This window comes from Doryrhamphus excisus, chromosome 18 (genome assembly GCF_030265055.1).
Source record: "Doryrhamphus excisus isolate RoL2022-K1 chromosome 18, RoL_Dexc_1.0, whole genome shotgun sequence".
Taxonomy (NCBI): Eukaryota; Metazoa; Chordata; class Actinopteri; order Syngnathiformes; family Syngnathidae; genus Doryrhamphus; species Doryrhamphus excisus.
The window spans coordinates 15,556,361-15,581,877 of record NC_080483.1 but is presented as its reverse complement, the minus strand read 5'-3'; the positions used below and the strand labels follow the sequence as shown (position 1 = coordinate 15,581,877).

The 25,517-nt window shown below is 42.6% G+C and overlaps 2 protein-coding genes across 4 annotated transcripts in view; both read left to right on the top strand.

Moving 5' to 3' along the window:
• rassf5 (Ras association domain family member 5) overlaps nt 1-9,542 on the top strand; it is a 34,693-nt gene extending 25,151 nt beyond the window's left edge. For all 3 annotated transcript variants that reach the window (XM_058055127.1, XM_058055126.1, XM_058055128.1), the window contains 4 exons: nt 4,008-4,121; nt 4,976-5,291; nt 5,367-5,482; nt 6,427-9,542. In XM_058055127.1, the coding sequence (XP_057911110.1) occupies nt 4,008-4,121; nt 4,976-5,291; nt 5,367-5,482; nt 6,427-6,582 (702 nt within the window). In that variant the 3' untranslated portion in view covers nt 6,583-9,542. The remainder of the gene's footprint in view (nt 1-4,007; nt 4,122-4,975; nt 5,292-5,366; nt 5,483-6,426) is intronic.
• A 3,290-nt stretch (nt 9,543-12,832) lies between these two features.
• dyrk3 (dual specificity tyrosine phosphorylation regulated kinase 3) lies at nt 12,833-23,936 on the top strand. Its single transcript, XM_058055469.1, has 6 exons — nt 12,833-13,638; nt 15,422-15,531; nt 19,214-19,419; nt 19,510-19,810; nt 20,148-20,564; nt 20,647-23,936. The coding sequence occupies exons 1-6, from the start codon at nt 13,596-13,598 to the stop codon at nt 21,376-21,378; spliced, it is 1,809 nt and encodes a 602-aa protein (XP_057911452.1). The 5' UTR covers nt 12,833-13,595; the 3' UTR covers nt 21,379-23,936.
• Nucleotides 23,937-25,517: the final 1,581 nt, after the last annotated feature.

The following is a 25,517-nucleotide window of genomic DNA, read 5'->3' as shown; positions in this document are numbered from 1 at the left end:
AGTGCAACTCCAGTCTTCGATATTGAGTTAGCATAGCGAAGGAGCATGTGTAACCGTGTGTGACGTACATTTGTGTACGTGTTTATGTGCTGTTGCTATTTCGTGCTGGCTGGCGTGCACTCGCCATGTCGGAGCCGCAGAGCAGGTGTTGTTGCAGTCAGTTTTGATGCAATATTAAAACACAATATGATATGACAGTCATTGAAGTATTTTCAATATTTATGACCCCTCAATCAGATGACCTCAGTATGTACACAAAACCTATTGTTGAATAACTCTCACTCCTATCCCAGAAAGGCAGGGCAACTGCCTGTGATGCATTTAGAGGCTCAGACAAACACAGGAATTCCTGCAAGGTTCTTTTCAGCACCACCCGCCTTTGACTTGGGAGGAACTTGAGATGCGTATCAAGAGTCCTTCGTATTCCTCACATGCTTTTCTTAGCCCTTGATTGTACTGTTCACGCCGCCTACGTAAACAGTTGACATTAATGTCCCATGAAAGGTCCTGATTATTCTTGCAGGAGTCCAAATATTGTCATATTTATACTTTAAAATATCCCAACAATATGACAATATTTGTAATTGTCCTCCTTGTTTTGAACGTGCATAATTCATTTAGTCTGCTACGGTTTTCCACCAATAATTTAAAGTTATTTAAAGTGACATACATCACTTTTACCTATTGTAACTTAACTAAATGTACCTTGGCGACTCTATGGTAGTAGTAGTAGTCGTACTACGTGACAAAATACCTCTGATGCTCACCGAGATTAAAAACTCATGAGTCATGCTAAAGCCTCGCAAGACACGCTGCTCTTCGGTGACGTCACGCGCAATGCCGATGCGACCTTTGAAATATTTGTCGAATACTAAATGGTATGACCTCGATGCCACTTGACTTTAGCTGTTCAATCCAATACAAGAAATGCATCAATAAATTCAACATATATAAAGCTAGTACCGGTACTAGTGATTGTACTTGGATATGAGGGTTAGAAACACTCACAGTATAATGGATGAAACTGTATATGCTTTCCTGTGTTTACTCTTAGTAGCATGGTTAGCATCTCGGGGTCAAAGTTATGAGCTAACTGCACAAGTAACGTACGTGTTGCGTCATTTATTTTGCTATAACAAAACATGCCAGAAGGGAGTCTCTTATTTATATCAGTTATTTTGGTACTTTACTTAACACAATAACGGCAGCACTGTCCGTTATTTTACACATGTGATATGATGTGCATGTCGGATTGGCTGCCCTGTGTACCAATCAGGTGACAAACGTCACAGTGGGTTGTTTTTATGCCATACGAGTGAGACTCGCATTATGTTTGAGATACTGCAACAGCAAGGATCTTTCCCAATGCCGACATGTTATTATTACTTATCATGTCTGCTATATTGGGTAATGCAAGGCTAAAAGTGACTATAGGGGTGCTATTTTTATGTGTATGGGACTCTAATAATGACAAAACCAGTATTTAAATGGTCAAAAACAGGTTTTCCTATACAATACAGTAAACCTCGGATATATCGGACTCGGATATATCGGAAATTCGCTCACAACGGACAGATAAAAAAGAACCGATTTTTCTGTAAAGCATTTCCAATAAAAATTCATTGCATATGTCAGATTTTTTATAACGGATTTCGCCTATTTCGGACAAAATCTCCAGTCCCGTTCCAATGCATTTCCATGAAATTTCCCTGGCATATATCGGATGGCCGCATCGTTATGCTAATCTTGTTGATGTCACTGGCTATTGTCTTTCTCCTGGCTCCAGATTTAGGACAAATATAAAAGTGAGTGACGTCAATAATACTAGCACAGCAGTGAATGTGATCTTAACCTCACTATTGGAAATAACGTAGGCCTGACGGGCGTAACAGGGCCTAGCTTAATTAACAATTTGTTATGCTCAGAGTCCAATAAAGTTCAATTCTCATTACCTTACGTCTCTTTTCATTGCCCAGTCCAGGTACATTGGAAACATAGTCAAGGAAGTGCCTTTTTAGAACGGATAAAATCCGATTTACGCAACGGACATTTTCCAGTATACGCATATAACGGATTTCGCTTATATCGGACAAAACCAGTGGGAACAATTGAATCCGATATATCCGAGGTTTACTGTACTACTAAATTACTATACAATACAAGATACAAGCTGTCACTGACTACTCAAAAGTACAGTTGAAACCTTTGTGTTTTGTTATTAATTCGCACCAAAAGTTCGGATAAAGCACTTTTTAATATGAAATATGTAAATTCATTGAATCCGCTCAATACACCAACAAATCCCAACAAAAAAAGAGAATAATTTTAGTTTTACATTCAAAAAAATAATAAATAAATCATGAATTCATTCATTTTCTACCGCTTTTTCCCTCACGAGGGTCGCGGGCGGTGCTGGAGCCTATCCCAGCTGTCATAAATCATGAATTCAATGGCTAATTGTTTGCTAAATACAAGGATGAAGGCTCCAGCATGCCCACAAAAGGATAAGCGGTATAGAAAACGTATGGAGGGAAGGAAATAATTTCTTGTGGGAAACATATTTCAACAAAAAATAGGGTTCTTCTTCTTTGTTGCTCATCAAGAAAAACAAAAATGGCTAACTTAAGACGGCTAATACAAGGATGAAGAGTCTTGAACCAGTCATGATGTGCTATATATATCACTATATTGACACTTACTATGGTACACATTATGGCATTGGATGCTCATGTACGAGGTACATTATTTAAAAAAATAAATAAAAATACCTTAAATTGTATTATGGAAAGCAGGAAGTGAACAAATGTAACAGTTAGTGATTGTAAAAGTACCAGATGGAGGGGTAGGATTTAATAAGCTTTGCTTCTTCCTACTCCTTTTGGACATGTGGAACTGGGAACTGATTATGGGATGCATTCAATTGTAATCTGATGCATGTTCAAATGAAATAAAACCATTACCATAAATAAAGATTTAACATCCCATTAACTTTAATAAAGACTCTTGATGACGAGGAATGACATTTTTTGTGGAAAAACTGGGGCAATCGCAAAATGAGGTTAGATTGTATATCCGTAGCTACAGTGTCCCTTGCGAGGGGTGTATTCACGTTCATTATCGATATAATTATGATGTAAAAACCTTCATGTGCTTTCATCTGTACTCCGCATTATGCAATCTACAACTACGATAATAAACATGCTCTGCACACGGTAGCTTGGAATGATGTCACAATGTTATCAAGTCTGTGTATTGTTATCGTTTTGGTGCGTTTATATTTCTATATGTTTATATGCAAACACACTCAGCTTCTCTATTGAGAGATTCCCGCACACAACCTGAGGACTTCCCTTTGGAAGTGATGCCTGGCCTGCATTTCTCTCTCTCTCTCTCTTTTTCTCTGTGCCCCAGATAATGCATATGCACAAAGGAAGAAAAAAAAAATATTATAAGATGGAGGGGATGTTTCCTACTGTACTATAAATAACCCAGTCAAAGTGTGTGTTGCTAAGGCTTGCGCAGCAGCGGCTCTTTCGTCATCCCTCACCCTTTTTCCTCGCTCTTTCTGCTGCACCTCACCCCTTGCTTCTTCTTCTGTCGTTGCTGCTTCCATACCGCATCACCTCCTCCTCCTCCACCACTTCCTCCTACCGAGTGAGAAACATGGTGCGTGGTCAATATCCCCGTGCAGTGATGCCGAATGAGTCAGTCGCTTGCTTCAACATTTCCTGTTCCCATTTTGAGCAGAAATTGTGAGAAGTGACTCCTAATCAGCTGTGTAGTCATATCAGCTTGATGAGGACGGGAGGATTGTCCAATGAGATGAGGCTAAGTGTGTTTTAGCCAAACATGGCCCCTCATTCACCTTTAAATCCACTTTTTGCTGGTAATATAGTAACACTATGCAAGGTATGCAAAAGAAGATGATGTCCATGTGGGAGTCAGCGACATCTGCTGGCTAAAATGAGTACTTCACCCTGGTTGACTTTGGTTCTTGTGGTTTACAGAGGAGTGATGCAAAGGAGGAAGAAGAGGGCAGCGTAAAAGACATCCCGGAGGAAGATGTGCAGACCAGGATAGAAGAATATAATTCCAGAGTGTCAGAGAATGGCATGAAACTGGTAAGTGTTGAGTGAGCTGACATTACTCCATAACACTCCCTGTACAGGCGTGGGTTTTGACCAAGTAATTAATTGGTAAGTTATCTGTACTTTGTACTTCGGTACGTGACAAAATTTTTAATTTTAATTTTTTATTTTAATTTTTTTTAATTTTTTATTTTTATTTTTATTTTTATTTTTATTTTTATTTTTATTTTTATTTTTATAAATATTTATTTATAATATATATTTATATTTTTAAATATTTTTATTTTTATTTTTACTCCATAACACATTACTCCATAACACTCCCCGTGCAGGCGTGGGTTTTGACCAAGTAATTAATTGGTAAGTTGTCTGTACTTCATACTTCGGTACGTGACAAAATTTTTATTTTTATTTTTATTTTTATTTTTATTTTTATTTTTATTTTTATTTTTATTTTTATTTTTATTTTTATTTTTATTTTGTAATTTTTAATTGTTTTTATTTTTTTATTTTTTTTTATTTTTAAATGTTTTATGATTTTAATTTTAATTTTAATTTTAATTTTAATTTTAATTTTAATTTTAATTTTAATTTTAATTTACATTAATTTTAAAATAAAAAAAACTGAAATTATATTAGAAAGGCAGCAAGTGAACACTTGCACACTGGACTGGTAGCCAGCCAATCACAGGGCACATATAGACAAACAACCATTCACACTCACATTCATACCTATGGACAATTTGGAGTCGCTAATTAACCTAGCATGTTTTTGGAATGTGGGAGGAAACCGGAGAAAACCCACGCATGCACGGGAAGAACATGCAAACTCCACACAGAGATGGCCGAGGGTGGAATTCTCCATTCTTTGTATGTGTATGTTCCAGGCTTCAGACGGGTCCTACACAGGCTTTATTAAGGTCCACCTGAGGCTCAGTCGGCCGGTCACAGTGCCCGCCGTGGACGCAACAAGCCCGGTGGGGGTTCTGAGAGGCCCCGACGGAGCCCCATTAGAGGGCCAAGACTGCGTCCAGGGTGAAGACAGAACCTCCTTCTACCTTCCATGTGACTGTGTGAAGCAGCTGCACATCAGCTCCATGACCACAACAAGAGAGGTCATCCAAGGCTTGCTGAAGAAGTTCATGGTGTTGGACAATCCTCGGAAGTTTGCCTTGTACAGGCAGACGCATCGTGATGGACAAGGTGAGGAAGAGAGGACGGCATCTCGACTTCTTCACAGGAAAAACAGAAATTAGACCTTTCTGTTTCCTCATTTAGATCTTTTCCAGAAGCTTCCTCTGTGTGAACGTCCTCTACTTTTGAGACTGATAGCAGGACCTGACCCGGAGCAGCTCAGCTTTGTCCTCAAGGAAAATGAGACTGGAGAAGTGGAGGTGAGAAACCACAAAAACATCACAATTACCGTATAATTACTGTAATATAATTATAAAAAATAAAATATAAAATAAGGAGGTGAAGAAGCGTGGGAAGGAGGGAGAACGGGTGGAGAAAAGCGATGTGTGATAGAAGAGTTTCTGCTAAAATGAAAGGAGACCAGCCATGTTGTTTGGTCTAGACAAAAACACAGAACTGGAGGTAGCAGAGATGTGGATGCTGAGGTTCTCATTGGGAGTGACCGGGATGGATAGGATCAGGAACGAGTACATCAGAGGGACATTACATGTTAGAGGCCTTGGAGATAAAGTCAGTATTCGGCCAGACTGAGATGGTCGGAACATGCATAGTTAGTAAATAGAACAGGAGGTAGCAGAAATGTGGATGCTGAGGTTCTCATTGAGAGTGACCAGGATGGATAGGATCAGGAACAAGTACATCAGAGGTACATTACATGTTAGAGGCCTTGGAGATAAAGCCCTTTAGGCCAGCAGACTGACATGGTCGGGACATGGAGAGATAGTGAATAGAACAGGAGGTAGCAGAGATGTGGATGCTGAGGTTCTCATTGGGAGTGACCAGGATGGATAGGATCAGGAGGGAGTACATCAGAGGTACATTACATGTTACAAGCCTTGGAGATAAAGTCCTTTAGGCCAGACTGAGATGGTCGGGACATGGAGAGATAGTGAATAGAACTGAAGGTAGCAGAGATGTGGATGCTGAAGTTCTCATTGGGAGTGACCAGGATGGATAGGATCAGGAGGGAGTACATCAGCCCGTTAAGGAGGACATGAGGGTAGTTGGGGATGCAGAAGACAGGGTTGGATGGAGAAGATTAATTTGCTGTGGCGACCCCTGAAAGAAGAATAATATAAAATGATATATTAATCATATTTCTAAGAACTAATACTGTATCCATTACTATTTATTGCCTCAACAGTGGCACGCGTTCTCTGTCCCGGAGCTCCAGAACTTCCTGGTCATTCTGGACAAAGAGGAGTCTGAGCGTGTGCGAGCGGTGGAGTGTAAATACACTGTGTACAGACGGAAACTACAACAAGCTCTACAACAACAACAACAACAACTTGACCCCTGACCCCGTTCCTGTTACCAGGTAGAGACTAAAACCTTAAATCCACACCTTCAGCCACTCACCCAGGAGAGTTGTGAGCTGGTCAAGAGAGGTTGGAAAAGGAAGCCCTCCGTTCTCGGCAAGTACACAACAAAACGCACACCCTTTCTCAGGATACATATAAAACACCCCACACACCCACCCTCGAACCGCCATCTTTGAGGAGCATCATGGGACTTTAGGAAAATCTCAGCCGGAACCGCAAAGTGTTGAATTGCATTGGAAACGACCTTCTCTTCCTCGTCTGCTACTGCTGCTACTGCAAAGTGTTACTTAGCATGAGTCTCAGCTCATATAACCCCCCCCCCACCTCGCCCCCTCCATGTTGGAATGATAAACAGAACGCATGATTATCTTTGCAGCATCTTTTTTTGGATTGGAATGACAATCAAGTATACCAAGAATGGATGTATAGGATCAAGGTGGGACCTTTTCTCCCATCGCGTGAATATGAATATAAGACGTCTGGGCTTGGACAACTGCGAACATGTGCAAGGAAAAAAAAACATAAAGCTTTAAAAACTTCATCAAACTTCATTTCCACTTCAGAAGGTCACATGTCTTTAATCAGACCTTTCACGTGTCTGTGAATGAAGCCATTTTCCCGACTTTTTGCGCTTGGGATGAGGATGTTTGCACCAAACACAGAGGGACACACGTCGCATGAGGATCTAGCTTGCGCAAGCTAATAAGATACTAAACAAAAATATTGCTAACTTTTCATTGGCAACTATCAGAGAGGTAATACTACCACCGTATTGACCCAAATATTTGAAGACTTATTTTCTTTTGTGGGGGGAAAATGAATGTCTTATATTCGGGTCAATGGGGTATTTGTAACACTGAACTGCGTCTTACCTCTTCGAACACATGACGTATATTGGATGACTTTAGAAAAAATATCATAATTGCCCCTTTTTTCCACTGTACTGTACCTGCTGAAATAGTACCACAAGGATAACTGTGAAAACCACGCCGCATTGAAGGCATCAGTCACACACTTGCTAACAAGTATGGAGAACAATGGAGAACGGGGGGTTGACGGCAACAAGAAAAGAACGTGGAGCCCACCGAGTATCATATTGTATAGTGTAGTGTTACCGTAAATTCCAGTGTATAAGCGACACCCAATAAATCTAATGGGAAAAATTAATTTGTACACATATAAGCCCCATATGTTCGTGTCATAATATGGAATATTGTGGCACACACGAGTCTGTCAACTCATTGGAAATTACACACATCACAAAGCAACTTAACACTAAAAATGTATACCTAGTAATATACAAACATGTACCAGTATGAGTTTTTAAAAATCCCATAATGCATTTCATTGTGCAGGACAAGCAGTATAGAAATTTGATATATGTTGCTGCAATGCCTCATCTGTCCACCAGAGGTAACCAGAAGAGCCCAGAGGGAGGCTGACGTCATTGGATCACCCCAGTGAATGTGTTGCTCAGATGCAATGAATTTTGGGAAAAGTTTTTTTTTAAAAATCATTTTATACCCGTATAGCTACATGTTTGTATATTTATCAGGTACATGTTATGAATGTTAAGTTGCTGTGTGATGAGTTTTTTTTCCAAGTCAGACTGCTATATATTGTTAAGACTGTTAAATATAACGACTTCCTGCGATTTCCAATGGGTCGACAAGCTTGTGAGTGCTGTTAGCTCCTGGTTGGCTAGTGCCGAAGAAAAAGGTACAGTTTCTTCACTGGCTCATGAGAGTATAAGCTAGCCATAAATTAGCCATACCGCTGTATAATAAGCAGGGTTCAAAGTGTAAGTAGCAGTTAATACACTGCAAATGATGCAATGCATTATGGGAAAAGTTTAAACTTTTTTTTTTTCATTTTATACCCGTATAGCTACATGTTTGTATATTTATCAGGTACATGTTATGAATGGTAAGTTGCTGTGTGATGATTTTTTTCCAAGTCAGACTGCTATATTGTTAAGACTGTTAAATATAACGACTTCCTGCAATTTCCAATGGGTTGACTAACTTGTGAGTGGTTCGCGAGATTATAAGCTAGCTATAAATTAGCCGTACCGCTGTATAATTAGCAGGGTTCAAAGTCTTAAGCGAAAAGTAGCAGTTAATACACTGGAAATGATGGTATTTCTAACTGTATCCTAATTATTTTAATTATTCTAAGTGTATCCTTGTAGTACCTACCTTTACTGTGCAGTGGAAAAGGGGCAAAAAAGTATTTTTAATATTATGGCTAGCCTGTGTATAAATCGCACCTACATGCAGGTTACTTGAAAAACAAAACACCCAAGATCCTAAATTGTATGATGTACCAATGATGTGTTTGCCATGCGTATGTATTACAATATTTAGACACTGGAAAATGGTTTGTTGTTATGACGAACAGCTTTATTCTTCTTCTATGTTGTCTTTTATTTGCGTGACACTCCACTTTCATTGTGAGGACATTTAAAATGAGGATACTGCTTCTCGGTTGAGATGTTTTCTAACACCATCACCACCACCACCACCACCCAAAGCTGGAGCTGATCCTGCAGGCAGTGCCTTTTTGTTTCACGTGTCCCCAGAGAGTACATGTAGAGTACATGTATATAGTACATGTACTCTCTGGCTGGACAGTGTGTCCCAGTACACAGGTGCCTCTCAGTGTTTGTATGCTTTTTTGCATGTGTGCAAATGTTTGTTTTTCTTAAGCACGCCGTGTCACGTGTTTTTTTTTTTGTTTTTTTTTCACCCCCCCGTAAAACGCTCATTTGTCATTCCAACAAACCATTTGTGTGTGTTTGGTTGTGTGTTATTTATGCTAGTAGATGTTGAAGAGTTTGAGCCCTTGTGCTTTTTTTTTTCAACTTGGAAGAAATGTGTGATAACTATATCAATAGAGATGTACAGAGTTATTATAAAATAAAATCTCTATGGAAGTGGTTGTTTTCTCTTTACTGTATGTTCAGTGTTTATGTCAATGTGACTTTCTTGTTTTTTTCTAATGGTCTAATTTCATTTGAACATGCATCAGATTACAATTGAATGCATCACATAATCAGTTCCCAGTTCCACATGTCCGAAAGGAGTAGGAAGAAGCAAAGCTTATTAAATCCTACCCCTCCATCTGGTACTTTTACAATCAGTAACTGTTACATTTGTTCACTTCCTGCTTTCCTAATATAGTAAGTTTTTTTTTTTTTATTATTTATGTCACGTACCGAAGTATGAGATGATGTCCAGTGTTTATGTCAATGTGACCTTCTTGTTTTTTTTTCCATGTTAAGGTAATGGTTTAATTTCATTTGAACATGCATCAGATTACAATTGAATGCATCACATAATCAGTTCCCAGTTCCACATGTCCAAAAGGAGTAGGAAGAAGCACAGTTTATTAAATCCTACCCCTTCATCTGGTACTTTTACAATCAGTAACTGTTACATTTGTTCACTTCCTGCTTTCCTAATATAGTAAGTTGGGTTTTTTTTTTAAATTTATGTCACGTACCGAAGTATGAGATGATTTGACCATTCAATTACATAATTACATAGTAAGTGTCAATATAGTGATATATATATAGCACATCATATTAGCCTTCTTAAGCTAGCCATTTCTGTTTTTCTTGATGAGCAACAAGAAATATGTTGAAATATGTTTCCCATAAGACATCATTTCCATCCGTTTTCTATTCCGCTTATCCTCTTATGGGCATGCTGGAGCCTATCCCAGCTGTCTTCAAGCAAGAGGCGGGGTACACCCTGGACTGGTGGCCAGCCAATCACAGGGCACATATAGACAAACAACCATTCACACTCACATTCATATCTATAGACAATTTGGAGTCGCTAATTAACCTAGCATGTTTTTTTGGAATGTGGGAGGAAACCTAAACTAAATAAAACTAAACTAAATCAAAACTTTGGGTGAGAGGCGGGGTTGAGAATTTTGGAATGTGGGAGGAAACCGGAGTACCCGGAGAAAACCCACGGGGAGAACATGGAAAATTCACACAGAGATGCCCGAGGGGGGAATCGAAACCAGGTCCACTCTTGGTGTCAATGTATGTAAACATCCATACAAAAGTCTAGATAGGCTCAACCTAAACATGCATTCCAGCCCCCTTTTTCTAGAGCTTTAAATGCTGATTCTAGTTTCAAGTGGCATTCAAAGCCCACAGGTGTCCGTGTCTGTCACACATACTGGGAGACCCCTTTTAAGACCCCCGGGCCCCACTGCACCTGGTGCCATCTCTTGGTGCAGTTGTAAAAATCACAGTGCTGTGATTTAGAACGGTGCCTGATCCTCAACGCTTACACCTTGACCTCCTTCGAGAGGAACGCGCATGCAGATCGATTATGAGGTATTGTCGCCCCGCGAGTCCGTCGGCTAAGAATAAGAATCCTGGGCGTTAGCACGGTTAGAGGGCACCGGGAAACTGTGTCAATATGCTTATTTATGGCGGCGAATATACGCAGGCCCGTTTTCTCACCTCTCAGAAAGCGCTTAGTTTAGCATCAGCGCCTGCCCAGCGTGTATCGCCGTCTTTATTTAGACCCGAGTCCTTCTCACGCCGGCCGGACCTGACCGACCGTCTGTCCTCCTTCACGAGCAGACCCTCAAGTCACGCACGCACGCGCCCACGATTCACCACTTCATCATATCTTTATAAAAACATCTCCCATTATGTCAGCGATGATGTTAGAAAGCCACCAGATGATGGATTGATGATGACGTTGCCTGTGATCTCTTCCAGAGCCGACCCCAAAGACAATTCCAGGCCGGGACCACAGGCACGCTTTCATTTTAGTGGAAATAATGAACTAAAATGAAAAGCAGGAAAGGACCCAAGAAGAAGAGAGCAGGTAGAAATGCAAAGTAAACCCAAAAAAGAAAACCTGAATACACTGATGGTAACCACAAAGATGAGAAACAGTTGGGGGGGGGGACACGCTGACACACCAAAAAGTCAACATGGCGGTCATATTTATTTAAAAAATATATTTTTAATACACTTGTACAACTGCATTGCCTCATTGAAACATCTTCTACACTCTGTGTGGATGCTAGCAGCCCCGCCTCCACCCACCAAGACCCTCTCACTCCATTCGTGGAGTTGTTCAACACCAAACACAGGTGTTGAACCAGGTGTTGCATGCAATATATTGAGAAGTTATGGAGCCTATTTAATGTGTGATTAATTAATCAATTTATAATCGTCCCAGGTCGTTATCGTCTCTGACGACCCAAATCATTCATTCATTCATTTTCTACCGCTTTTCCTCACGAGGGTCGCGGGGGCTGCTGGAGCCTATCCCAGCTGTCTTCGGGCGAGAGGCGGGGTACACCCTGGACTGGTCGCCAGCCAATCACAGGGCACATATAGACAAACAACCATTCACACTCACATTCATACCTATGGACAATTTGGAGTCGCTTATTAACCTAGCATGTTTTTTTTTGGAATGTGGGAGGAAACCGGAGTACCCAGAGAAAACCCACGCATGCACGGGGAGAGCATGCAAGAGATGGCCGAGGGTGGAATTGAACCCTGGTCTCCTAGCTGTGAGGTCTGCGCGCTAACCACTAGACCGCCGTGCCGCCACGACCCAAATCGATACCTGTAAAAACTGGAATTTAGTCCCATTACATCGTGCAGGTGTGTTTACTTGAAGGCTGTCGACTGATTAAAATACTGAATCAAGATTAATCATGTTTAGTCTATAGTTAACTCATAATTAATCACAGATGAAATAATACATTTTGGAAATATGGACCATTAGTTGAGTTAGAAATCCCCCAGTTTTTGAATGATCAATGCGAGCGGCAATATGTCCCACCTTGTTTAACAGTCTTTGAATGCACCTTCTCACGTGCTGCACCAATTTTTCATATCCAATAGAACTTCACATACTGCAGCTGTACTATTATACTCCAAAAAAACACTCCAAAGAAGCCCTGGTTATGAAATGTATCCAGTTTTTGTGTTTTTAAAGTTGGACATTATTACTGTATAATTGACAATTTGATAATCTATTTACAGTCAATACAATTATTTAATACAAAAAAACGATAATGTAATAACATGGAATTTTTACCAAGCTGGGTCACCTGTTGTGGCAAGCCTATGTTGTGCACGTTATCGCCACCAGGGAGCGCCCAATCCCCCTTTCTCCAACTTGTGCCCATCCAAGCCCCGCCCTGCTCCCCGCCCTCCAACCATAGGCGGCTCGTTCACCCCGGGACACTAAAGACGCCCATAGCAACAACATACACTCGGCTACGTCGAATAAGACACTCGTACAAGCAGAGAGGACGGATTAAACACTCGCTTCTTTGTCGCGGTGACTACAGGTGTTCAACGGAAAAGGAGATACATTGCTCGTCTGCGCCGTTCCGTTAGAATGGGGCGAGTGAACCGCTTGCTAGCTTGCTTTGGATAGCGGATAGCCGTCCAGAAGACGAGCGACGCCGTCCCAAAAGGGGGGACAAGAGAGGTCGCAGCGAGTTTGTCGTGTCGTATCGTCAACTACAAAGTCAGCTAGACGGGAATATAAACACGGGAATGGTGCTCTGGGTCGATTCGCTTTGCAAACAGAAAAAGGCGAGGGGCAAAGGGGCCACATTTGAACGCTGTGATATTCGGACTTTAACTGTTTGTAAGAGAGGGAGCGGCTCCACTGTGGACGATTGTTTTGTGGCTAGCTGGCTAGCTTGCTGAGGGGAAAGCGACCACCCACTCCCGAAGCTCTGCTAATGTTAGCAGCCTACAAAAAAACACTTTTAAACAAAACCGGAGTGCTGACTTTATAACTAAACTTTTTTTTTTATTTTTTAAAAAAACGTTAGTTACACCTACAACACAACTCGGGGCTATTTTGGACGGCGTCAACGCTCTTTAAAGTGCTGTTAGCTCAGCCGGCCATGTAATTTCTTTCTACTGTTTTTTTTTTGGGACCTTACTTTCGGATGCTGGCATCAAAAACTATTTACAACCATGATGATCATAAGCAGAAAACCAGAGGGCCCAATAGCAACAGGTAACCACAACTATATGTCTTTTATTAAACCTCCATGTTGTTTGTAGTTCCAAGTCTTTCCATTCACATTAATATCCTGTGTCAGAAATGGCTTTGAATTGTTATTTATTTTCTTGTATGTGGGCTTAAATGTCACGTCGTGGCACTTTGTGAACAGGCACCAGATGTGTAAATGAAATTTGCTTTTATTCTCCACACCCACGCCACTTTTAAAGCCTTTATCTCAATTTTTTAGCAAACATTTCTGAATGTACTGCGTATTTCTTAGTATGCTTTGTATCAAGTTTAAACCACAATAATTGACCCCCTTCATGGTCATGTGTATCATTTGTTGTGTCTGTGTTCTATTTATCTTTCATTTTTACTGTTATCTGATAACATTACCAGGAACTACCAGTTTACGACCCCAGTCACGTTTAATGACATATGATGTGTGTGAACTTCACTTAAAAGATTGGACACAAAGAGCGGAAAGTGTTATTGCTTCTCTGACAAATGCACCACAAATGTCAATGTTTGACTTGATTGACTTGACTTTTTCCACACTGTTCAAATCATTGTAGTCACATTTGGTGCACACATTCTAAAAAGCTTTGTAGTTTAGTGTCAACAACCTGTCTTGTGCACCTGGTTCAAATTTGGTCGGGCGGATTGCCAAAGTGTATAACTAGAATCCGTGCATTATGGACAATTTTCTTTTTAGTCCTGTGATCTTGTTACATAAGGTCGATATTTATGCAAGTATATATTACCGGAGGCGCTATTTACACAAGTACATAGTGTTTATTTTCATAGTTCTCTCAGTAGGTTTGATCAGAAAGCAAAGTCCAGGTCTATCCAGAAAGTGCATAGCCTTCACTGAATGATCAGGACCGCAGAAAGCTACCGATGTCTGTGCTTGGTTTATATTGTACGCAGAGACCTAAAGCTCGTGTTTGCTGTGCTGTCCAGGTCTAATGCGTGCGTATCCAGGCAGCGAGTCTAATCTGTCCCGTAGCAGGTCTGTTGACTAGGGGACACGGGTTGTGACGCACCTGCCCACGCTTCGAACACTCTCAAGGGCCGGTCGGCGGGGACATTAGTTGTTTTTCTTGGAGCTAACCAAACAACGTCGGCAAAGTAAATGTTCCCTGGCTACTCGGGTGTGTACATTTCAACGCAAGACCACGAGAAGCGAGAAGTGAGGTATAGAAGGCTGCGTTACAACTGTTGAGATAAACAGCCCGGCGATGGGCTTTGTCATATGAGAAACCGCCGCCCTCCGACAAGCTCGCCTCTCAATCATGCATCCAGGCTGTGTCATCTCAAATTAAGTGGATGGCTTAGTGCCAGCATCTATGTGACCACACACACACCTCGCTATTGAATAGAGACATGTGGGCTCTTATTTTGGAGCGCACCTGACCTGGCCGTACATGACCGGGACCTGAATGGACAGATGGGTAGACGGAAAGATGCTGTCGTCACACGGGCATCTGTTACCCCCATTAGGCCAATAATACCACTTGCAGCGCTAGCAATCTGGGACCCTAAGCCCTACCTAAGCTGGTCAGGTCGCTGCCCTTGTCTTGGGTACAATGCACCAGTCACAATACATCCATTGGGTGGATTTTCGCAGGAAATATCTATCCTGTCCTGGTTCTCCGGTTTGTTTTCACAACATTGTAGCGAGCATTGACGAAATAATCAATGGGACTTTGCTCTACCTTTGTCTTCCAAGAAGATTACATGATGTATTTTTGTTTGTGTCGCCTATTTATTTTGTTTCTCTTTGGTCCCTCAGTGCGTCACGGCGATGGCCTTTATGACTCGTACATGAGGACGGACCACATCCTCAAAGAGGACGCCGATACAAACAGTCCGTCTGGCCTGCCCCCCATGCCCAAGCACACGGTAAGCAAACATGCAAACGCGCAAAGCAAACAAAGGCCTATTTCCTGTGCTATAACGCACGCTGTCTCCAGACATCCTGTTCCGTGGAGAGAAATAACCCCCCCGCCCCCACCCCGCCTTGCATGTTTCTTCCTTGTCATCTCATTAGCGTCACTCTGTTTAGATGCTAACTGTGCTGCCTTCCAACAGCACAGTTAGCATCTCTTACCTCATTTCATCTGTACTTCCTGGTGGCGTTTCCTTACATCAGGGGTCTCAAACACGCAGCCCGCGGGCCAAATGTGGCCTGCAGGACACTAGTTTGAGGCCCCCGTCTTGATGTGAAAGTTTAATGTTAGTGCGGCCCGCGCAAGTTTGATGTGGATGCTGTATGGTATCATGTACCCAGAAAAAATTATTGCGTTTGATTAATGTTCATGTTAAAGGTTACATAACTGATAATAGTTATCCTCCCTATCCGTGTGGAAGTGGTAAGTTTTCTCTTATCTCCCACCCCGGTGATGCACATTTTATTGTGATATATATGAAATGCGATATAAATAGCAGAAAATTTAAAATATTTACAACAGATGAAGACTATAATTGTCTGCGACAAGAGTCAAGACGGCTTCCATACCACGCCATGAGTATTTTTTATGTGTCGGAGTTTGCCACAAAGGGTGAAATTTTAACCCCTGCTCAATATTGAAATGTAAAATGGAACAAATAATTCACTTTTAATTATTGTAAAAACTAGGCTATAGTTTCAACATCAACACAAGTTATGCATTGATATCTCAAAATGATCAATGTGTGAACAACCAATGTTCACACACTGCTCGTCAGAGTTATGGCTATGTAAATATGGCATTAATAATTGATTTGTCAATACTGTACACCAAGGACATTTATTTTTAAATCTCATAAGAACATTTTGCCTCATTCAACAGCATTCAGCATGTCTGAAGATACAAGTGGGTGCCAAGTGGGTGCCTCTCTGAATGTCCCCTTTGGCAGAAAATGTGCACACAATGCTTCTCTACAGACTTTCACGCTAAAAGGGGGGGAAATGGTTTTGGTATAAAGTCTATAAAGATTCACTGGGCTTGAAAATGTGACCCACAAAACAAAATCACTAATCAACACTTCTCTTGTACTCCGCCATGTAAATCCACCATCAGTGGGCCGGCACTGGGGTTCGAGTGCGTCGTCTCTCTCTCAGCGCTGCCCTTCTTCTTTTGTATTTACTGTCACGCTCGCCGAGGTAATGTCCTCCGTTGAATGTAACTGACAGGGGCGCACACGCCCTAGTTCCATTTGTCGGAATGCTCACAAGTGCTGCAGCCTCGTGCTCCCGCTGAAGTGATCATAACCACTTCACTATAAAAGCCACGAGAAGCTAATGTGAAGAGTGAGGAGGTTCAGCGCTTTCATGAACCTTCACTTTTGTTTTGTTTTGAATGAGCCCAGCTGGTTTGCAGTACGACAAGTTTTGTGTGTTTGCTGCACGTGAGAACTTGTGCAACTGGCTGCTTGGTGGAGGGGGGTATGCTTAGGTGTTTCTCCGACAGCAAAGAGATTAGCTCCTCTCCATCTGTTGCACCATGCCGATTTGCACACAAGGAACACCCTCGTTTAACATTCACACAGACTCTTTTCACCCCAGGCTCTTTTTTGCTGGTGTTTTTTTGTAATTTATCAGATCAATAAGCCATCACAGTTGGCGCGCCACATGCCATTTGATTTTATGAGAGTATCACGTCTGTGTGTGTGTGTGTGTGTGTGTGTGTGTGTGTGAAGGGGCTCAATCAATGGCGCCGGCCGAACAGTTTTTGGGACAGCAACTGCTAGAAGGCCGGCGGGTCAGCCATTTGGCTTGCCTGTCGTATATCAAGACCATATAGCTACACTTATGGGAACCGACCCTGCAAGTCACGTGGCCGTGTTGGAAAACAGAATCAAACCTGAGCCTAATTACAGCACAGATATTGTATGTCGCAACCTCATTTCGTCTGTACTTCCTGGTGGCATTTCCTTACATCAGGGGTCTCAAACGCGCGTCCCGCGGGCCAAATGTGGCCCGCAGGACACTAGATTGAGGCCCCCGCCTTGATATAAAAAGTTTAATGTTAGTGCGGCCGGCGCAAGTTTGATATGGATGCTGTATGGTATCATGTACCCAGAAAAAATTATTACGTTTGATTAATGTTCATGCTAAAGGTTAAATAACTGTTAATAGTTATCCTCCCTATCCGTGTGGAAGTGGTAAGTTTTTGGCTATTTAAGTTTAAAGGAAATAACTTGAAGGCTACCGTTTAGGTCGCTAGCTCTCCAGTTTGCGAGTTAGCATGTGTCTCAAGACCCTGCAGTTGCGCAATATGTTGTAAATAAAAAGAGTATAAATGTGACTATAGTCGTGTTTTGTCATGTCTACAGGGCTCTAATAATGCTTTGTTCATTTTAATCTGAAAAAAATAATTTGTCTACCCACCAACTATATGTGGTTTCTTAAGTTTTTATTATTTGCCGTTTTATTATTACTATTATATTTATTTATTACTGATTGATTTTCTTTATTCTTGATTTGTTTATTTATTTTTCATCTTATTTTGTGCAGAAAAATAAAAATTAAGATATTTGAGAACAGTGGAATGTTTTATCAGAGCTTTTATTGTAGAAAATTGGAACCAAAGCACTGAAAAAGTTTGTATATTTTTCTGTTTTTAATAAATGTGTTTTTTTGTTTTGGAAAACCTGATGCGGCCTAGCCTTGCCCAGACCCTAGCTCCAGTGGCCCCCAAGTAAATTGAGATTGAGACCCCTGCCTTACATGCTGTAGACACCGGTCATCAAACAGGACACCACAGAGAACTAAAAAGCTTGACCCCTGTTATTAAGATGCCAAGTGGTCACGTGGAAGTACGACATAAAAGGACATTGACCAACCCACATAAGTGCGTCCCGCTTTTCACTAACACATTCGTCGATGTCAGATCCCTTGTGCCTCATTGTGGATATTTCCACTGGTAAGACACAGCAGGAAGTTCAAAAGCCGGAATTCCAAGAGGTTGCTCAAACGAAACCTCACTGTCCTGAAGAACTGAGACTTATATAATCATTCAACTGTTGTAGTACAAAGCGTGAACTTAAAACGATAAAAATCATCAAATCTCATTGGATTAGCCTGTTTTTATTGTAATAATAGAGCGCTTGTTTCAATTGGGGAAAACATTTTTCATTAAAAAAATGTGCCTCGGGACCTGGGTTACTTTTTTGAATGAGCCATTCGGATGTGTTTTGTTATTTTTTGGGGGGTGGGGATTCTGTTGCGGCCAGACAGGATCTAGATCTAGTTTTGCTGGTTCATCCTCTTCAGTGGCTCAGAGTTGGACTCTCCTATTGGCTGTCGGCGTGTTCAATCCCCGAGGGGGGCTGCCTGGCTTTGTTACTCCCCAGTTAGTCGTGCCTTGATAACTTTAGTGATGATAATAATTAGTAATTTAGTTATTAAAGACTGCCGAGCTTCTGCTGAGCATACCTAAGATCCAGTCTCACACTCCAGATGGTTTCGCTTCAGTCTCACCAGATTTATTTTTACTGGTGTTAAACAGTACACACTGTACATACTTATGTAGCGCATATATACACACGCTCATAACTAAATATAATAACGCCTTTTTCCCACTTGCTATCTCTTGTCCAGGCTGTTGGTAACAAGGCCGTGATGAGGGATCAGATAACGGTGCGAGGTGGCCAGCTGAAGGTCAAGTATCTTTACGAAGACTCCACTAACAACCGCAAGATCAGTGCCATTACCACAGCAACGCCTCAGAACACCGGGACCGGCGCTCAGACGCCCAGCAAGCCAGCACCAGCGTCCGGCGTGTCTAAGGATCACAGCGTAGACAGGTAGGGGGGAAACGCTTCACATGTCAATCATTTACACCGAGAATGTGGGCCCTTTGCTTATCGCAATCCTTCTATACGTGTTCGTTGTAGCTCTGAATCCAGTAAGGGCTCCAACGAAAACTCCAGCGCTCACGCCGTTGTCAACGGTAACAGCAGCAAAGCGTGCGGCCCGCTCACGCCGGAGCAGGCCGAGCGACTGTACCGGACTCAACTCACCGCCCTGGAGCAGACCGAGATCCACTCCTACACGGATATCTACTTTGTGGGACCCAACGCTAAAAAGAGGCCGGCTGTCGCCGGGGGCAACAACAACTGCGGCTACGACGACGAGCAAGGTGGCTACATCAACGTCGCCCATGACCATCTGGCGTACCGCTACGAGTTTCTCAAGGTGAGGCCGACAAATCGTTAGCGGAGTCGACGTGTCTTTGTTGTAACAACGGACAACACGGGTAACACGCTGCTGTGGGATGGCGTTTCACTACTCGGCCAGGCGTTGTTGATACTTGATAGCCTCTGCGTAGCACCTGATCCCACAAATGTCGCATTAGCTTGAGGTCAGGACTCTTGGAAGGCCACGCCATTCTTTCGACTTGCAGTCCCAGATTATCTTTACGTTGCCTCAACGTTGACTTCTTCTCCAGTGATGGAGATTGTTACAACAAAGAAGTCATCTACCAAACGTTCCGAAGTCGTATGTCAAGTCAAAATGATATTTCTCTCCTCAGATCATCGGTAAAGGAAGCTTCGGTCAGGTCGCCAAAGTCTACGACCACAAACTGCAACAGCACCTGGCTCTGAAGATGGTCCGCAACGAGAAGCGTTTCCACCGGCAGGCGCAGGAGGAGATCCGCATCCTGGAGCACCTGCGCAAGCAAGACCGCAACGGCACCATGAACGTGGTGCACATGCTGGAGCACTTCACCTTCCGCAACCACATCTGCATGACCTTTGAGCTGCTCAGCATGAACCTCTACGAGCTCATCAAGCGGAACAAGTTCCAGGGCTTCAGCTTGCCGCTGGTCCGCAAGTTTGCACACTCCATCCTGCAGTGCCTGGAGGCCCTGAGCCGGCTCCGCATCATCCACTGTGACCTCAAGCCGGAGAACATTCTTCTCAAACAGCAGGGACGCAGCGGAATCAAGGTGTTTGTTTACACGCAAAGCTCGCCGCGTTCCCGCCGCCGCCGCTCCCACTCACAATTTGTATTCTTCTATTCTCCACCAGGTGATCGACTTTGGCTCCAGCTGCTTTGAGCACCAACGCGTGTACACCTACATCCAGTCTCGCTTTTATCGAGCGCCCGAGGTGATCTTCGGCGCACGCTACGGCCTTCCGATCGACATGTGGAGCTTTGGCTGCATCCTGGCCGAGTTGCTGACGGGCTACCCTCTTTTCCCCGGCGAGGACGAGGGCGACCAACTAGCCTGCGTCATGGAGCTGCTGGGCATGCCTCCTCAGAAGGTTCTGGAACAGGCCAAGAGGGTAAAGACCTTCATTAACTCCAAGGGCCACCCTCGCTACTGCGGAGCCAACACCCTGCCCACCGGCGCCACCGTGCTGACGCCGTCGCGCTCGCGGCGCGGTAAACTCAGAGGCCCCCCGGCCAGCAAAGAGTGGAGCGCCGCGCTGAAAGGCTGCGAGGACCCCACCTTTATTGACTTCATTAAGAAGTGTTTGGACTGGGACCCCTCGTCCCGACTCACCCCCAGCCAGGCACTCAGGCACCCGTGGCTGTACCGCAGGCTGCCCAAACCGCTGCCCGGAACCGAGAGGAGCCAAGCGGCCCCGGTGAAGCGGCTCCCCGAGCACCACAGTACCTCCTTCCCCTCCATTCTCGCCAAGGGGGGCGGCGGCCTGGTCACCGCGACCGCCAACAACAAACTGAGGGGCAACCTGTTGGGGGATTCAGGGGAGGCCATACTCATGCGTACGGTCCTACCCAAACTTGTCTCTTAGAGAGAGCCTCCTCCTTGCTTCCTCTTCCGCCTCCTCTGCGCTCCTCAGGAGGAGTCCAAGTGCAGGAGAACGTGGAGTCTAGCTTTTAAAATCTTTGTATTTGTTTTTTTACTGAGCGGCATCGACGCCCCGGTCGTTGCTTTTTAAGAATAGCCGATCACAGAAAAAGAGATCATATGAGAATTCATACCCACTTTTTATACAAAGGATTTCCTTGAGTGGCTGTGGACTTTCTATACACGATCGTTGATTTAGGTCACGCTTTGTACAAAACGTGTGAGTGGACAACTAGCGTTTTTTTTTTTTTTGTGTGTTTTTCTCGTTTTTAGTCGGCGCACACTTGAACACCTCACTCTTGAGGAGTTAAACTTGAAAAGGGCTAACGCAACTCCCTAATTAGCTCGGCGCTAGCGGGCGACATTGTATCGAGCCGACAACGGCCATAGAATAAAACAAGCACACTGACAACAACGTTGACACACTTTTGACGACAGCATCGTGTACTTTTTTTTTTCTTTTTTTTTGCAGCCCGCAGCTAATTGACCTCTTTTAGCCTCCCCCCGGTTCCTCGTCACCCGGCGCTCGCATGTCAGCTCAATATGTGGCATCGGCGTGTGTGCGTGGCGGCGCTACCCGTAGCAGACATGAAGAGGGGATCTATTTTCAGACCCGCTACTCGGGAGTGACAGAGGTTGAGGAGCAAGACAGGAGGTGTCATGGCTGACTTAACTTTCCTGTTTCTTTTTCAATCGATTGTCATGTTTACGGACCAGAAGGATGCTAGGATGCTATCATGCTAGTGAAATGTGGCCTCATTTTCCCCAACATGGAGACAAAAAGTAGCTAACGCAGACACGGATGCTTGCTAAATATGAGCCGTTTTTTTCTCAAGGAGAGGCAAAAATATCTCTGGTACTGATTGATTGAAGACACGTTTCTCAGGGAAACACTCGATACATCTCTTAATCCTACATAGGCTTGCTTTTTTTTTTTTTTTTGTGTATACTTTCAGTGTTGGAGGGGGGGTCCAGTCCGGTCTGCATGCTCCACAATCTGACCTAGATTCCCTCTCCCTCCCACCTCCTTGTTCTCTCACTGTGTCATGTAGGCCAGGGAACCTCGTAAACCCATTAAATATATATATAGAGAGAAAGAGTAGATTTATGGTGCTGTCCAGTCACTGCACACACACACACACACACACACACACACACACACACACACACACACACACACAAGTTGTCAGGTGCACGTTGTATGGACCACACCGCTCCAAGACTGTCATCCCTCGTTTTCAAAGTATAACCATCAGGGATTTCTACTCCATTTATGATTGTTGTTTTTTTTTAATAGAAGTGGTTTCGATCGCAAGTCACTACTCCCCAGTCGTCAAAAAAAAAAAAGGACGCCCGATGCAAATATGGAATAATAATAATAAAAAAAAGATGTATGCTGTCATGTTGTACTCGTGGTGTGCGGTATAGTAGCGGGATGTTTTGGTGTTCCGGGCATGAGATCACAATCTTGTTGTTGAGGAGGCTACTTGAGTGACAACTAGAAGAGAAAGAGAGAAACAAAATGTAAAAGTAATCCAATGAAGTTGTGATAGTTTTTTTTTTTTTTTTCTAAGGAAAATAACAAATAAAATTGTTATTAACTGAAATGTGCTCAGCTGGAGTCATTTCGTCATGCGTGGCTTGGGATTTGGAATATCTCGTATTGCGTGTGGAGAAGATGCCAAAACACTAGGATAGATGGAGGAAGTTGTTACATGAAATGTGTTGATAGTGTGTTGCATTCAAGGAAAATGGTACTCGCCATATTGGGAACAGGCTATCCCAGGTAGTGAGAGGGTTATAGTCATTACTATACACCACAATATTAGTACATGCAATTATACTGCTTGTGTATGATATGCTCCTAAACCACCAATACAAGGGATGTAGTTGTCTACCTAAAGCAGGGGTGCTCATTAAGTCGATCGCGAGCTACCGGTCGATCGGGGAGGTGGTACTGGTCGATCGCGGCGTGACATTAAAAAAATATCATCCCAGCATCAATGCCGTCACTTGATTGACATACAGGGCAGCCATTCAGATGACAACTGAATGTTGCCCTTCGGGCGACCAATCAAATCAAACAACGTCTCTAAGTGCAGCAGAACTTACCATGTCAGCCTATCATCCATCCCCGTTACTTGATTGACATACAGGACAACCAGTCAGATGACAACTGAATTTTGACCTTTAGGTCACCGCTCATGCGTAAACAGCGATGCAAAGTGCTAAGCTAGTCGGCGAATTGCGTTAGATTTTAAGCCCTCACTAAAGTTTATGGTCACTAAAATGAGTGAAGGAGCTGGACCAAGTAAAAAGGCAAAAACTGGACCAAGTAAAAAGGCAAAAAACATATCACTTCCATACGGATATGGAATATTATACGGATATTATGATACGGATATTATCCATGACTGATAAACATTTGGAAGTGTGCTTGAGGCTGGCTATCAGCAGCTACTGTCCGGACTATGCATCCCTGGCTGGTTCAATTCAGTGCAAGTCATCAAAGTAAACTCAGGTAATTACAAAAAAATTTAATAGTTAATTATGTGTGTTTTGCAACATTGGCTCATTTGGTTATGTAAGGTACATCAACATACATTGTACGTACAAATAATCCTCAATACATTTGAAAATAAATAGATGTTTTGCATTTTTGTAGTGGGTAGATCATTTTGACTCGCTCATTTTAAAAGTAGCTCGCATGCTGAAAAAGTGTGAGCACCCCTGAAGTATACTAAAGTATACAATATAGTTGTTTTACAGGTTGACCTAATGTTGTGGCAATTGAGTACGGACTGCAACAAACCGTGTCACAAGCCTCAGTGACTCAGTGTCATCCGCTTCATGTGTTTCTGAGGAAGTCCACACCAACACAAGTCAGCACAATTAGGTCACACAACACGTCATTGATAACTAATGAGTGGGCTGATCTTGGTGAAGATGCTATCATAATGTGGACACATGATTTGGTACACTTACACAGTATTCATTCATCAAAAAGTAATATTTTTTTCTGGGTACATGATACCATACAGCATCCATATCAAACTTGAATAGAAAAGAAAAGAATAAAGAAAATCAGTAATAAATAAATATAATAATAATAATAAAACGTCAAATAATAAATACTTAAGAAACCACATATAGTTGGTGGGTAGGCAAATTATTTTTGTCAGATTAAAATTTAACAAAGCATTATTAGAGCCCTGTAGACATGACAAAACACGACTATAGTCACATTTATACTCTTTTTATTTACAACATATTGCGCAACTGCAGGCTCTTGAGACACATGCTAACTCGCAAACTAGAGAGCTAGCGACCTAAACGGTAGCCTTCAAGTTATTTCCTTTCAACTTAAATCGCCAAAAACGTACCACTTCCACACGGATAGGGAGGATAACTATTAACAGTTATTTAACCTTTAACATGAACATGAATCAAACGTAATAATTTTTTCTGGGTACATGATACCATACAACATCCATATCAAACTTGAGCGGGCCACACTAACGTTAAACTTTCATATCAAGGCGGGGGCCTCAAACTCGTGTCCTGCGGGCCACATTTGGCCCGCAGGCCGCGTGTTTGAGACCCCTGGTATAGAGCAATACCCAACAATGTGTAGCATATCAGGATTGACTTTACCATGGAGGTTTTATCGACAAATAGCAATAAGAATCAAATATTGTAGAGCTACTATGCATTATTTTCTGAGTCAATTAATCTTAAGATCATTGTTTCGATTAAATGAGTCATCTATGAATAATTCATTCATTCATTCATTCATTTTCTACCGCTTTTCCTCACGAGGGTCGCGGGGGTGCTGGAGCCTATCCCAGCTGTCTTCAGGCGAGAGGTGGTTGCCAGCCAATCACAGGGCACATATAGACAAACAACCATTCACACTCACATTCATACCTATGGACAATTTGGCGTCGCTAATTAACCTAGCATATTTTTTTGGAATGTTGGAGGAAACCTAAACTAAATAAAACTAAACTAAATCAAAACTTCATATCTTGTGGTGTCCATAGTACCCGGAAAAAAACCCACGCATGCACGGGGAGAACATGC